At 30.9% G+C, this 16,544-nt stretch overlaps 1 protein-coding gene across 1 annotated transcript; it reads right to left on the reverse strand.

Annotated features, from left to right (window-relative positions):
* Positions 1-1,774: 1,774 nt before the first annotated feature.
* Smp_187540 (hypothetical protein) lies at positions 1,775-4,178 on the reverse strand (the record flags this gene model as incomplete). The annotated part of the gene is made up of 2 exons (XM_018789321.1): positions 1,775-1,870; positions 4,074-4,178. The coding sequence occupies 2 exons, from the start codon at positions 4,176-4,178 to the stop codon at positions 1,775-1,777; spliced, it is 201 nt and encodes a 66-aa protein (XP_018654776.1).
* Between the last annotated feature and the right edge of the window lie 12,366 nt (positions 4,179-16,544).

Consider the following 16,544-nt stretch of genomic DNA (forward strand, 5'->3'; position numbering starts at 1 on the left):
AAATCAGGAAGAAGCGCTGGAAGTGGATTGGGCACACTTTGAGGAAATCACCCAATTGTGTCACAAGACAAGCCCTCACATGGAATCCTGAAGGTCGAAGGAGAAGAGGAAGACCAAAGAGCACATTACGCCGAGAAATAGAGACAGACATGAGAAGAATGAACAAGAACTGGATAGAACTAGAAAAGAAGGCCCAGGACAGAGTGGGTTGGAGAAAGCTGGTCGGCGGCCTATGCTCCATTGGGAGTAACAGGCGTAAGTAAGTAAGTAAGTATCAGCTGATGAGCCTCAAATAAGCTGAAATATTTGTCTTCAATCTCACTGCTATTCATTTGGCAGAAACTAATATTTAATTTGACGATTTCTAAATAAAAATACGCTTTACTGCTAATAATATTTAAAATCTTAATACGTAAAAATATTTATGACTTTGTGATTGAATATGACGACCAATGATTTCATGTCCAACTGAGATGCAGTAATGTTATATAAAAACGATCTTCGGAGAGTTAAATGGTAAGGATTTAATAATTTGAAGATATTAATTAACTAAAAAGTATGGTAGTTTTCTGCAGTAAACTGTGAGGTGAATTAGCATAAGTGAAACAGAGCTACAGCAAAAATATTATGACTGGTATCAATTGTAGCGAAAAAATTGGTTTCAATACATTGAAAGCAAATGACTATTTCAATTAGTCAACAACCACTTCCTTCAGCAGATGTGATATTAGATTAATCAGGAAAATTGAAAACCTATAAGGTCTCAGGAAATCTCTAGCTCCCGACAGATATCAGTTTATGAAAAGATAGAATTCTGTAAATAATATAGGCTTTTTGTAAAGTTAACACTTTTGCCTTCACACTTAGCGTTAGATAAAGTTGCCATGGGATGCTTTGAAATACTATCCAAATACTGATAGGGAATTTAACAATCCAACATCATTGAACGTAATCGTTTAAAAATGTAGGCAGACTACAATCCAGTTTTTTGATGCAGATGCTTTTGTTGCTACTCGCTTTCTAATCAAGTCCATAGATCATAAATTAGAATCAGATTTTTGAAAATTCAACTTACTTTAAATTATAAGCCACTTTCTGCCTTATCTTCTACGAAATTATTATTGATGTAAATCTATGACTGCACACGTACTCAAAGTTCCCAGTTTTTATAAATCTTTTGACTTAACTCGCTATAAATGAAATAACATAATGGTTGATTCATAGAAGCGGTCTAATGTTTCTGAGAAGAATATGAATCATTGGTACTTAATGTCATATTAGAATGCGTTCTCGCCACACTCACTAATATTGGTTATAAATTACTGTAGTCAAATCTTACAATTCTTTCCCTAGTGTATTCTTAAATCGTATACTTATGAACCTGACTCAACTTTGTCACTCAATAATATTACCAAAATCTTTTCAAGCGTTGAAAGTGTTTTACAAACTTTTAGTAAAATATTATTAGACACTGTTTTCAGTTAACTAATAAGCACAAATCTGTCAACTGGAAAGACTAGATTATTAATCCAACTCATTCTTATTTGTAAGCTTCATTCACTAAAATAAAGTGATTCACCTCCCTAATGTCTGTATCTCAATAAAATGTCTCAGTTATAAGCTATGTACAATTAAGCTTCAAGAAACAAACTGTCAGAACTTTGTTTGAAGAATTGTATTTATGACAGTATAATAGTGAATTATGTATGTATATAGTTATGAGCCGTCCTTACATAATCACAATCGACAGATTTAATTTATAAACTCATAATACTTACCTGAATACAATTGTAACAAATGATTTTGTTGTGAAAATTGGTTGTGTAGGAAAATGATGCTGACAAAGACCTCTTTCACCACCGGCTTCTGCCTGAAAAAAGAGATCATCAAAATTATTTAATTTACACCAAAAAAGTAAAAATGTTCACAAATCGGAAACAAAAAAGAGAGGACAACAAATATTTGGAAAAATTATTTCATTTTTTTCAAATTTTCCAAATGATTATTTTCTTTATAAAGATGAACATTAAAACAGGGACACATTTGATTATTTTTCGCGAAATCTTTTAATCAATCAATCAAACCGATACAAAACGTGCTGAATGGATCATGATCTCTGTATTCCTTAAATTCTTAATAATTACCAGAAATGAAAATGAAGTGTTATCTTTAAAAAAGGAAACGATGTGTATTTTTATATAACTAACTCATTAGCCATGTATTTAGGTATAATCCTCACTTAAGTTGTGAGGATTAGTTAAGCTTCTATCCGGATTCTCAAACCAAATTAAGTGAAGCGTGGTTCGATCGTGTGACACAGTGACTGGAAGCCGAACGCCTTAAGCACTCAACCAACACTCATGGAATATAATCCACTGTAAATAATAGAACTTGTTGTGCTTGAATTTAGTTATTTTTCTTCAAATGGAAATTCTGATAAAATCTAATGGAGTAATAATATACAAAGCACGTCCGAAGGTTCATTTTTAAAGAACTTGCCACAAACAAATGTCATGGAAATAAACACGATGCACAACTAGTTTGTAAAATAAATTTTACAGAATACTCGCTTTATGAAGAACTATATAATGTACATGACCTTAAAGGGTCAACAGCTAAGAATATCATATTTACTTATAAATGCTGACATTATTAAACTCGATAAGGATCAGGAATTCCGTAGCTGCCACAAGTATAAGTTTGCTAATCAAGTTTATCATTTTGTATTTTCATGAGACAGTTTTTCATTTATTTGTCAATTACATCCCATCACCGTAAAACTGATAAAATATTACTTGAATTAAGTTCTAAACTAGATCAGTTTAATCCAGTGAAAACAGCTGAATAACTACAAATTTATTCATATTTGAATAATCACTGTTATTCCTTTGCTATGAAATCACAAAAGCAGGAAATTGAAATGAAAAAAATATCACATATTCTGAGGTCAAAACATCTAATACCCATGGTCTACTCATTTGCCTCTATAGTTATTAAATACATTAGTTACTCTAACATTTATATCTACAGTTCGTTAGAAAAATATGTACCAACGTTCTATTGGTTACATTCTGATAATCTACGTATTTTGTAACAATCTTTATGCTACAGGAAAAAGTACTCCTTTTGTATGACATATGTATATAGTGCTACACTAATACTTAGTAAAATCCATTTTTAATAACTTCAAGGACTATAAAAACAAGAAAACATTGATAATACGTTGGAACTTTGATTTCTTCTTAAGAACCATTGATTTAATAGGTAATATGTAGCACATTGGCTAGCAGTGGAATCCAGGATGGGCGTTTCGTCCTATTTGGGACTCGTTAGCTGGATGTACCTGGACATTAGTGTTGATGTTCAATCTGGGACTCGCACCCAGTACCATTCGCTTCGAACGCCATCGCGTTATTCTATTAGCTACTGTAGCATATATCTAACACTAAGTCTTTCAATGGTGATCTCTCTAGATTTTTAAAGCGATCACACTCAGCTCAAATTTTACCGTAAAAATCAAAACTAGGATCCAGGGACTTACTGAGTCTGCAATAGGAAAATTATATAATTATCAAAATACTTTTTAATAAGTATTTCAATGTTGTGTAAAAAACTATGTGAGCTCTCAAAAATCGTTCCGTGTAACTTATGAAACAAACCCTTAATAAGTTATCATAAAAATATTTTGGTAATCTCCATTCCTGTCATTTATTGGTTGGCTTTATGTAAATAAAAAGGATAAGTATATGAATTACTATAACTATATTTCTACCATTCATCACGAAAAATAAGCGCTTTTTTAGAAAAAAATAAATCATCAGCATTTAAACGTTAAACGAATTTTATTACATAATTTTGTGTTAATTGAAATTTCCCTATGTATTGACAAATAGATGTTTGTATCGGTCACGTCCATCCAGTCGTTGTCATTTGAATTCAACTACATCCCAGTAGTTCTGTATGAATATTCAAATCACATAGTTTATTCAATCTAAACTATACAAACAGCATATCAACGACATACATAAAAGGTCCATTATTAATCATAATGAAGCATCATAAAACAAACTAACCATAGCACGATATTGTGGTGTATTTGAATCAAATAAATATAGATAGTTTTCATCACATAATAAATGCTGTTGTGACGGTATGTAGAACGACTGAAATCTTATCATGATACGTGAATTCACACGTGAATGCACATAAATTTCACAACTGAAATTCACTGGATACTTAGAATTAAGTTTGTTCTCTAATTGATTATTATCATTTGTTACAGTTTCAATTGATTGTTTTAACAATTTTGTTGTCGTTGTTGTTATTACTGTTGAATTTACATGGTTTTCTCGATAGTTATGGGAAGTATACGATTGTGGAAAATTAGTTTCGTCAACTGTTACAAATTTACTTGGTAATTTATTTGATTTTTTAGGATGATTGATACTCGTTTTATTGTTTTGTTTAAATACGTTCGATTTCGAATTTGATTGGTGTACATTTTTGTGAAAATTATCATATAGTTGAGCATATTTTGGATGAGAATAGATTACAGCTCCAGTTAATTCGAAATATAATCGTTTTATTGTCAATCCTGGTATATCATGACAATGTTGAGATAAATAATCTAAATTTCAACGAAAAAAGTGGCAGTAAAACTCAGTATTGTATAAGATAATGCTATGAGACTATAATTTATGGACGATCTTTGAGCGATGCCTTAGTGACCTTGAGAATGTCCTCTTACTTACTAGGGCTTAATGAGGGTTATAAAGCAGTGTGAATAATAAGAATCACTTTGGCAAGACTATAACTATAATCAGAAGCGTTTGAGGGGTCTCAAGGTCAGGCTGCCAATTTTAGTACCTGATGCTCGCGTGCAATCAGTTTACAGCAGATTTCAGAGAAGACGTTATAATTGGGCGGCTGAAACAAATGGGATTATTAAGAACTTTATTTGTGATTTTGTTAATCAAATTACTTGTGGACCTTACTCAGACTACAGTGATGTTGTCATTCGATGAAATATATGTTGGAGGAAGACATCTGCTAGAATAGGAACTTTTTCGCTCGATTTAGATTGAGACTAAGTCAAATTATGATTATTTTTGCTAACTAGATAATAAAAGCACTAGTAACACTGACTACAACATTTAGAACTTCGGCTATTCAGTGGTATGAGTGTTGTAGCGATGTATGCGCAGTAAAAATGACAAGCTTAGATGAGTCGTTTGGATGAATGAATTTTACGCAAAAATCTGAGACCTGTTATCCTAAATCTGACTGGTTCATCAGTGAATTATAATCTTGCCGATATTGTAAAAATAAAATTGGAGTAACTGTTTAAAAGAAAAAAGCTAGTACATAAATATGACAGTGCTGGGAATTATAAACGCTTTAAGAGGACTTTAAAATTTATTTTTATCCTTTCATAGTGGGTGTTAGCAACAGAGAAAACAATCTTTTGCAACTCCATTAGTAACAAATCAGTTCAAAGCGTAACTGAATATTATTTTATCAAGGCTAAAATTCAACATTGTGACTTAGCTATAGTTTAAAATGAAAAATCAGTAACCACGAATTAACGAAACCTGAATACCAGCCTAAGTTACTTCTAATCTAAACAGAAGTTGATGTTACTCATGAGATTTCATACTGAAGTCGCATTTTATGGAGTTAGCCTATCGAACAAAAATTTGTTTGTATAATTTGTATTTAGTTATCTTTAGACTATGCTCATACAAAATGTATCCATCAAGCAAATGTTTTACTAAAACATAGGGCAGTCTGCAGATAAAAACAAATGTAAACCTAAATAATATCTAAACTGTAACACTTATAGTAAAATTCCCTATCAATTCAGGCATGGAAATTAGTTCTTTTTGATGTAAATCGCTCCATATATATTAACACAGGTTCTCAACATATTCTTTTTCGTAGTATACAATCTACATTTATAATTATGATTCTATAAAAAATTCTGTTTCCTAATCAGTTGTTAACTTGTGAACGGTTAGTTTCAATTTGTTCTAGTGTTACAAACACCGTACTCAACGTTACTTTCTCGTGACCACTGACAAATAACTAGCAACTGAATGGAGAACGAACATGAAATATCCATTCTAGGATGTTTCTTTATACGTTGAACTACTACTTCACTGGCTGGTTATTTCACAATTGAACTGTAATTTCAAAAAATAGGCAATATAATTAAACAGTAAAATAGTGAATTAATAAATGAGGAAAGCCATGGAACGAACATCAAGCGCTGCAGGATTATGTTTTTTTTTTAACTTATAATGAATCCAGGAAATAAAGAAAAACTGATTAGTCCCGTTTCCACTCCAGTTGTTTCTATAACGTCAGTAATATTGGGCGTACAAGCTGATAGTTACATCATTGAAATTTTAGACATAATCCTACATAGTTAACTAGAGGAAAAAATGAAATAACAAGAAGCTTTATTCTTAGACATTAGATTGATACTGATCATAACATCGACATAAATGCAGTTTTAAAGATTATCTATAGAATTCCATCGAACCTACCCCATGTTAACATTATCAGTCTCTTACATACCGAGGAAGCCATAGTAACACATGTCAACAAACCTAGTTATTGTATAAGAAAAACGTTTATGCAGCATTTCTATTTCCTCTGATCTCCCACTTAGTTATTTATACGTTTCTAAAAATATATTTTTATTTTCTAAACAATTTCATATCTGTTCTACTAACGTAATTACTTGGTTTTCTTTGCACCGTTTCATGGAAACTAATTTCGAATTTTCACCCGTTGAGTTACTTACTGATTAATATCAATTAGAGAAGATATTCAGATACACGTTTAAACTGACCTACCACCACTTTCTTAGTGTTTATTCAACACTTAACTGAATTATTCTATACATTTCTATGCCGATTTAGTGAGAAAATAATTGAAAATAAATATTTCTTCGTCCATCATATATCGTTATTGTTTCAATGAGTAAACTAGGAACTTAAAATATTGGACAAAACCAGTAAATCGAAATAAAGAAGTTCAAAGCAAATAAGCGATAAACCCTTAGTCTTTCCTATGGCTTTCTAATATATACCAAATTCGCATTGTCGAGTAGCCATCTCTCCACTTATAATCAACAATTTCACTAAGAGACCTGATGCTTTCTTTAATTATTTGAAACTTAATCTGTTACATTTATAGTTAGCATCATTACTTACTAGAACATCTCTTCAGATTGCTTTAAGATCGCAAAATCCTGAAAAACCAACACCTGAAATTTATTTCACATGCAATACCAATCACAACACGTTATAAATATTTACCATTTGACATAATATCTTAGTAGTCATAACAGTTTTATGAGATGAACAGTCTTCATGTTGCCATGTAAACATCGTGTCTTGTATATATGTTGCCCTAAATTTGAGAGCTGTCGATAAACGGTTTTTATGAGTTCCCGTTGTCATTTTTCAGATGTACAAGCGTAACGATGTAGTAAAGAAGTTAAATGTATTACATACTCACACCGATAACATCTAATTTTTTTTAAACGATAGACATATTATAAATGCATGGTAATTTTCTATGACGCCCTGTGTACTTTTTATATATACTTAATAAAAGGCGGATAAATATACTTGAAAAATTTATTGTACTTTTTACCTCCCAAGGGAATGGTTTCGAAAGGATTTGTTAATTAATTCCTTAGAATTAGGAATAAGCGGAATGCAACTAGCCTATCCAACAGAACCAGTTATAATTCTTTTTTATTAAGGACAGTTGAATAACCTGAACTTGGTTTCACGTAACGAAATTTTCGTCCATCTAAAATGTATGTTTCATGACTTTAATGTAGTGGTTCTCTATAATTTATCAAGATATGTTTATTGGAATTTCATAGGCAATTCTTTCCTGAAACATTCGTTTATTCTAAACCACAGTTCTCACGATTGATTGGATAGTACTGAATTTTGTTTTCATTCATTTAGAAGGGTCAGTTCTATAGCACCTCTAATAACCCTGATCAGATAATTTTCTATGGTACCACTATTGCTTTAAGTATAGAGCTTTATTATTAACGACTGTAGGTTGACAAACATCTATTTTTAGTTTTTGCGTAATTTAATTCATCAATCGCGGGGTGTCAAGAAATCAAAAAATATCTAGATAAATGTCATTATCGGTGTTAAGAAAAAAGTACAATTTTTCAGTCTTAAGACATGAACACTAATTATTCACTTAGGCAGTATATAATACAGCACTAAGCTGGGAAAAACTTTATCTTAATTATTTTATTTGCGGGGTTGAGTAAGTTGTTGATAACTGTAATAGGTAGTTAAAAACAATACTCGTACTTTGTGACAGAATTAAGCTAATCACAGAAATCAACACTCACAAAATTTAATCTCAACTAAGGTTTCCCGATAGGTGAGCAAGCAAATATAAAAAGATGAGCACTAATTAGTATTTCTAAGTAAACTAATGGATAAAAAGGTTTCATAATTAGTGAACAAGAGCAGTGACGTTATTACTGATTCAACTATAAAGTGACTAAACGTCTACTAGAATAAATCAAGTTCTTTTATCAATAACCATTATCGGACTATCTAGTTTTCAGCGTTGAATACATTTTTATTGATCAGATGTGCAAAGTGATCATTAGTCCAAGGAATAAAAAATTGAGTATATGTCCTCCTGTCTGCGCTTAGGTTATGCTAATCCAAGTCAACAAAGTAACCACTTATCAAAAGCCTTCTGGTAACCTATTCGCATCAAATATTCATCATGAAATATAGTAGCATGATTTTAAATGATCTTTGCTCATAAATTTTCGAACAGCTGAAGTTCATAGCAGAATACTGCTAGTCAAACTTATCACTACAAGGAGCCTGTTTAATTTGTGCATTCAAATCGAATCACTGATAATAAACTGTCAATAAACTTTTATTTACAGTAATACATATGTGTATTAAACTATAAGTCAATAAGCGAATCGTCTTTTTTTCATAATATTAATGCGATGACTGACTATGAAAATTTACTACATGGTTTTAAACAAATAGATATAGCAGATAAGATTTTATCATCACTAAGATAAACAGCCCATTACTTCAACTTACCGACTCATGACACCTGCATTTACTGAGCTGGAAAGTTGAAATATAGGGCTGTTTATCTTAGTGATGATAAAACCCTGTCTTCTATATCAGTTTCCGAGAAATGGAAACAGATATAAGAAGAATGAACAACAACTGGATAGAATTAGAAAGGAAGGCCCAGGAAAGAGCGGGTTGGAGAATGTCGGTCGGCGGCTTATGCTCCATTGAGGGTAACAGACGTAAGTAAGTGAGTAAGATAAACAGCGTAAATGCAGGTGTCATGAGCCGAGAAGTTGAAATAAAAGGTAAGTAACATGATATGTATAACTTTAGACAGCTTTTAAAACGACCCTTGTATGTAATTTTAAAGTTTAAAACCAACCATATTACATTTGAAATCAATATTCATACATATGTATTTTTAGGACTTGAAAATGATTCTGTGATTACTGCTTTTCCCTTATATAATCTTCAAATAATTAGGTCGCATCCTCGTTTTCAATAGTAAGTTTCAAAATAATTGGTTCATTATCGAAGCAGAATGTCAATATGTATATAGTATTACACCTTATCATAAAGATTAAAAATATATAAAGCCATAGATACACTTTGTACTGCACAGTTTACATGCCTTCATAACAGTAAATTCTATTTCATAATTTGCAAAGAAGTTCGTGAAATGAAATTTTCATGAACCGTGATCGTTAATGATGTTAATTTAAAAATAGGCTACATACTAATATGACTGACATTTTAAAAATCGGAATTCAACTAAACATGTTATTAGTATCCCGTTTATTGCAAGCCTTTAAAGTTCTTGTTGCATGTTATTGTAGGCCAGCTGTTCGACTTGTTTAGGTGATTATAAAACTAGAATAAAACAACCATCTGTTGCTTCTTAGCCTTAAATGGTTCTTTATATGATGTTATTTTTAAAGGTAACTTTTTTTCTGAATCATCGAGAATTCATCAACTAAGAACAGGCGACACTTATTTACCAAATTTTTAAAAAAATTAAAGAGGTCAAAAATCTACAAAGGTTATCCTTTTTGAAAGTAACAGTTTCCTCAATACCCTTTGTCAAATATAAAAAACAGACATCCATTGACCTCTACAGCAGGATGTTATTTATGAGTTTCCCTTATATTCGTAACGTAAGGTATGTAAGAGCTAATTACATTTTTAAACCAACATGTGTACTAGTTGAGGTAAGGTAAACAGATAATAAAATAAATCTAACTAGTAAATGTGTTTCACAACGGTAACAAATATGCTTGTTTTTTCCTAATTCGCAGTATTTAATTGTGACGACTCATACGCAAGTAAGAGGTTATCATTACCCGTTGATTACACAATTATATACCAACATCAGCTGATTCAGTATTCAAATGTGAAAATAAATGGCTATGAATAAAAATAGGTAATAAACTAACAAATTAACAAAAGATTCATCAGAAATGATGAAAAGACAAACTATCGTCTTTTTGGCATATATATGTATATATACTTCAATTTATTTGACTATATCTGCTTATTTCAATTTCCATTGCTTGTTATTGTTGTCGACAGAACAGTCTTGTTCACATACACTTAGTTATCTTTTATGGGCCTCATTACTCATCACTGTTTTTGAAAAGATTTTTCATTTTACAAAATATTTTTTTAAACATTGGATTAAAGGATAGTACTGCATATGAATAAATGTATGTATAGGCAGTGTGCGACTAAATATTACATAATAAGTGATTAAGTGAGACTTTGACGAATATAGTTGTTAAACCTTTGAAAGAAGAAGGATGAAAATTACAATGTGAGAAGATAAGCAGAAGCGGAAATAATAAAGTATTTGGACAAATACTTAATCCACTATTCGACAACACTTAAACGTATCAGCATAATAAAAATAAAATATGACCGTTGTACTGTTCCACTCTTCAATCACGTTTGACCGATTTACAAAAAAATTAAAGCTATATTACATTAAATGTTTTGTCCCGATGTAAACCTTTTTTTACGGAACAATGCAAAACAATTATCATATAACTTTTGGTAGTAACCAAAAGGTTCTCCTACTGTTGGAATTTGAATGACCTTTTTCAAAACACTTTTATTCAACTAATATCCAACCAAAGAGTCTATAGATAAAGTCTTGTATCTTCAATAAGTTTTTTTATATTTTATTAAAACCTAAAACGATGTTCAGTAATAAACCTCACGTACGTTTTTTGTTTTTGTATACGAAATACTTTTGTTAAGCCTAATTGCTGAGGAAGTACAAAGTTGATGGTTACATAAATTTATAAAAATTTCAGGATCACTGCAAAACCCTAAAAATAAGTAGTATTTTTATTCGTTTAATTCAACATTTATATGTTTGCATCAATTTTAAGATTTCCCAAGTTGAACTAAAGATCTTGTAAACTAATAACTTGCATCTCATTCTTCATTTAATGAAAAATAGACGTTTGTCAAACTTTTATTCAAATCGCGTAAAAACCCTGTTAACAAACTATTTGGTGCCAACACAAATGTACACAACTGACACCTGTTAAAAATACCATCATATTTAGCTTTAATTAAAAATAAAAATATGTCCTACAAAGATTTAATCAAAACTTCAATCTTACTATTAAAAATCCATTCGTTTTGTTCAGTTACACCGTACTTATACTACTCATGGAAACAAAATAACTATCAAGATACAGAAAAGCTCGGTTGTGTTATTATTAGCTTTTTTTGATGTGAAAAGTAAGTATGATCAAATATAAATTAAAAATTAATTCTTTTCGCTATAAAAACCTTTAAATTCCTTAAATATGAACGAATGCATTTTAACCCCACAACACAGTCACTAATCAAAGCAGAATTATACTAGAACATTATACATCCAGAAGATACAGGCGTTTATTAACAGTTGTCTACGCAAAATACTTCGATCCGTTGACCAGACACTATCAGCAACATTCTACTGTGGGAGAGAACAAAACAGGTTTCAGCGGAGGAAAAAATCAGGAAGAAGAGCAGGAAGTGGATATGGCACACATTGAGGAAAGCACCCAACTGTGTCACAAGGCAAGATCTCACTTGGAATCCTGAAGACCAAAGGAAAAGAGCAAGACCAAAGAACACATTACGCCGAGAAATGGAGACAGACATGAGAAGAATGAATAATAATTGGATAGAACTAGAAAGTAAGGTCCAGGACAGAGTGGGTTGGAGAATGCTGGTCGGCGACCTATGCTCTATTGGGAGTAACAGGCGTAGGTAAGTAAGTTATACCTTTTCATGTTCTTCTAAATAATCTTATTCTTTTTCGTCGTATTTTATAATCCAAGCAAATTACCTATTCACTTATATAATTAATTATTCATTAACATCAACTGATTTATTACTTCATCACGTAACACGTAGTAGTGCACATAATTCATCATTATTTATCATATACCAAGGTCATTTATTATTCATCTTATGTTTATCCAATGCAAAAATTAGGGTAGTTACACAATACAAAACAAAGAAATATATAAATTGCCCATAAAAGGTTAAGTAAAGACACATTTCACTAGCCACTTTCTTAGTCGTATACGTTTATACTATAAAAAATATTTTTGGCGACTAGTTTAGAGCATTTAACTTTTGGTATATATTTGTCAAATGAATATACAACTAATAAACACTAACCAAACTAAGCAACACTATCAACACTGTTCTGTGTCAAATCACTCCCCCCCCCAAGAAAAAGACGAAAAACAATAATTTCATGAAACAGTATTCATTTTAAGTGTATCTATGTACAGGTATATAATATACATTTATGTATCCTTTATAAAACAGTTGTTGTTATTTTTCCAATTCTAGACAAACATATTATCAACAACGAAAATAACAATAACAAACAGATTATGACAGTATTTTTATGACTGAATAAAAATACACTTAAATATGGTGCCAAAATTAATTTATTATACACAGTTACATATATATATATGTATAACTGAAAGTAATAAACAGACCATATAGTCAATTTGATAATAATAATAATATCAGAAGGGGGTTTTGCAGAGATTTTAGTAATCTCATGAGACGGGATCGTGGATGCGCACTGCTGAGGAGTCTCATAATAGGACGAAACGGCTGTCCAGTGCTTCCAGGTTTTCAATGGTGGTCTAGCTTCAATTGACCCATGATCTCAATAATAATAATACCTTATCTAAAATTTTATAATTCAATCTAATTAAGTTCATACGTAATTACTGGAAGTTTTGCTATGATCTGGACGACTGATCTATTGAGACTTTATAACGTTGAAAATCTAGCATAATTATAATTTTAAAATAACAATAAATCCAATAATATTCTGATTTAAATGACTAATTTAAACGTCTACAAGAATTTGAAGATGAGACTCTAGGTGACTACATTATTATTCAAATTGATGACTGTTTTTGTTCATTTGTAAGAGCATAAATTTGACGACCCGGAAATTTATTAATCTCAATTTAACGTTACACTTAGTACACTGGTTAGAAATTTACTTTCTCTATGTAAGCTTGATAAGCTGTTCAAAGTGTTACATAATTATATAAACTTTAGAATACTCTAAATATATTTTTAGCGACCTTCTTTTTATTAATTGCACGAACATAACTATCATATTGGATAAACTACATGCAATAGTTCACAAAAGTATATAAGCTTCATTAATAGGAGCAATATGATTTTATACTATGTTGCTGGGAGTACATGCAACACTTTCACTTCAATCACTTTTAATATTCAAGATCTTCTAAAACTAAGTATATTGTGCATCATATCCCGCTGTACTAAACAGTTTGAAATCAACCGTAGTCTACAAAACAACATTGTCAAAAAATTAATTACTCCTTCTTTAAATATATTTTCTAGAATTTATTTGCATTCTACTATCTTTATATAGTATGGATTTTTCAAACAGTTGACCTAAACAAGTTGTACAAACTTGACTGTCATTGATTCTTTGTGCGGTGTTAATTTCAAAGTAATTAAGTAACAAAGTGTTGAAATGCCAATAGTTTAAAACAAAGGTTAAACTGGAATTTGATTCTCTTTTATCAAAACTGATTTCGATTCACTAAAGGAAATGTAAATTTTAAAAACTGTTATTATTATCTTGTACATTGAGAAAAAGGGTTGATTGAATAGGTGATACAACTAACTTAAACATATCTTAGTCACGTTTTCTGGAAATATATTTTCAACAGGACGGTCTTATTTCTTGTTCACATCATAATATTATTGTTTAGTGAAATCAAAAATGCTTTTCTTTAAAAGCTTATATTCAGTCTGCACAGAATCATTAACAGTTATCTGAATAGAAAAACTACGCAGATCCGTAACAAAAGTATATATACTATTATAAATACAAATTAAACGATTTGTAACTGTTAGCATTTGAAGAACGTTTTCATGATGTGTTTGTTTCATATCCTGAAGCTGCTGGTATTCAAACGTGAAGTATAATTGAAATAAAATGATAGATCCTAATCAACAATTGAGTTGTATATAGTATTCAATATTCACTTAATCTGGTCGGAACCACTTGATGAAAGTATAATGCAAATTAATTTTGTCACATTATTAAAACTATGAATGCATGTGACCCTGTATAAATGAGTAGTTATGCATACTTATGAACATACTTAGCAAGTAGAACTTTAAGACGAAACATCAACGTTTTAGAAACAAAATATCTAACACCGAAATAGTATTCAATGAAGTGGAAAGACAACTAGTCAAACCGACTGTTTTCACACAAGTGTTGGGCAATGAAACGAATACGAAGGTTATTTATTCAGCTTCCATCCAATTAATGAGAAAATGGTACAATAAAATTATTTTACTTCACTTCGCTATTTTAACTTTTTTCTAATTATTTATTTATAAACATGTGAATCATCCTACTGTTAATGTTAAGGACTGAATTTTGATCAGTCTCCTTTGGCAGATGCCCGACTGCCTCTATATTACCATCTGTATTTAAATACTTGTGAATTAATTACAACTTCAAGCCAGTTCACTCGGAGTCCATTTATCCCAAGTAAGACTAATCAAAATTCAATCCCTAATGTTAACAACAGGAGATTCATCTTCTTCACACAAACCAGAGGTTATCTAGGCTCAACACCTCATTTGACAATACGTCGGGGATTTGAGTTAATACAGACTAGGTTCGTGTCCCAGTAAGCACATTAACACAGGTGAGGATACATCCAGAAGATAAAACCCAAATAAAATGAAATGCATGTCCTAGATCCCACTGCTAGTCACTATCTATATTTACTGAAGTTTTTAATTATGTTGTCCAACCATGCTTCTGTTTACGGCCAATATAACTTTATATATTAGGAAAATATTACTAAGAAAAATAGTTATTAATCTTCAAAAAACATATCTGATCACAGATAAACATCAGATGGAAACATTCCAGTACCAACAATCATAAAATGGGATTACTGTTCAATACTTATAAATAGTATACACTTATGAGCCTACATAGAATTAGGGATAGAACCACCATACTTTGCCACAAACAGGTCACAACTGATCGACATTGTTTAACTCTAAGCAGTTTAACGCATAAAAAGTTGGGTACGTTGTGGACTGTTCTTGGAAATCTGTTCCTCTTTCCAATTTTTGATTGTTTTCAGCTGGAACGTAAATTGATAATAATCAAAATAAACACTATCTTTAATTCAGTCGAATTACTACACATCGTCTCACTAAATCAAACAGTATATATCTGAATTTAAAACATAGTTGGACTGTGAAAGGTTTAAGGTTTGTACAGTTATTTACGAGAACAAAGTTCCGATAACACTTTTTCCAGAGAAAATTGTATTATTTAGGGTAGACTATTCTTTTCCTGATCAATCACACTTAGTTTCCTGTTTCATTCTATTTTATACAAAGAAATCATAAAGAAGGAAAATTTTCAGTTTTAATAACGACCTATTTATAGAAAGCAAATTTAGACATTCATATGTCACATATATTATGATTATTCACTGGGATTAAAAGCTCATAAAGTTTTCTCTTTCGATCACAAAGTAAATGTGATTTATGAGCTTCATTGATTCACAGTTGTTCTCTGTGACAGTAAGTAATACAAATTGACATTTATTTGAATATATTAGTCTTGGTGACTACCGATTAGCAATTTTTCTAGGTTAATATTCTCGTACTGGCTTGATTTACCCATTAAATATCGTTTTCTGTGATGTTATGATTCCAAACTGCTTAACTGGCTTGTATTTGATACCGAGATTTCAAATTAAACGACACAGTGAAAAAAACTGGTGATAATGATTCGACTGCCAAAATAAATCAAAATGATTTATGCATACACAACTTTCTGCGTGTCTATTTACAGTCAGGCGAAAAAACAGGTTTTTTCTTTGAAATCAC

This window comes from Schistosoma mansoni, chromosome W, assembly GCF_000237925.1.
Source record: "Schistosoma mansoni strain Puerto Rico chromosome W, complete genome".
Classification (NCBI taxonomy): domain Eukaryota; kingdom Metazoa; phylum Platyhelminthes; class Trematoda; order Strigeidida; family Schistosomatidae; genus Schistosoma; species Schistosoma mansoni.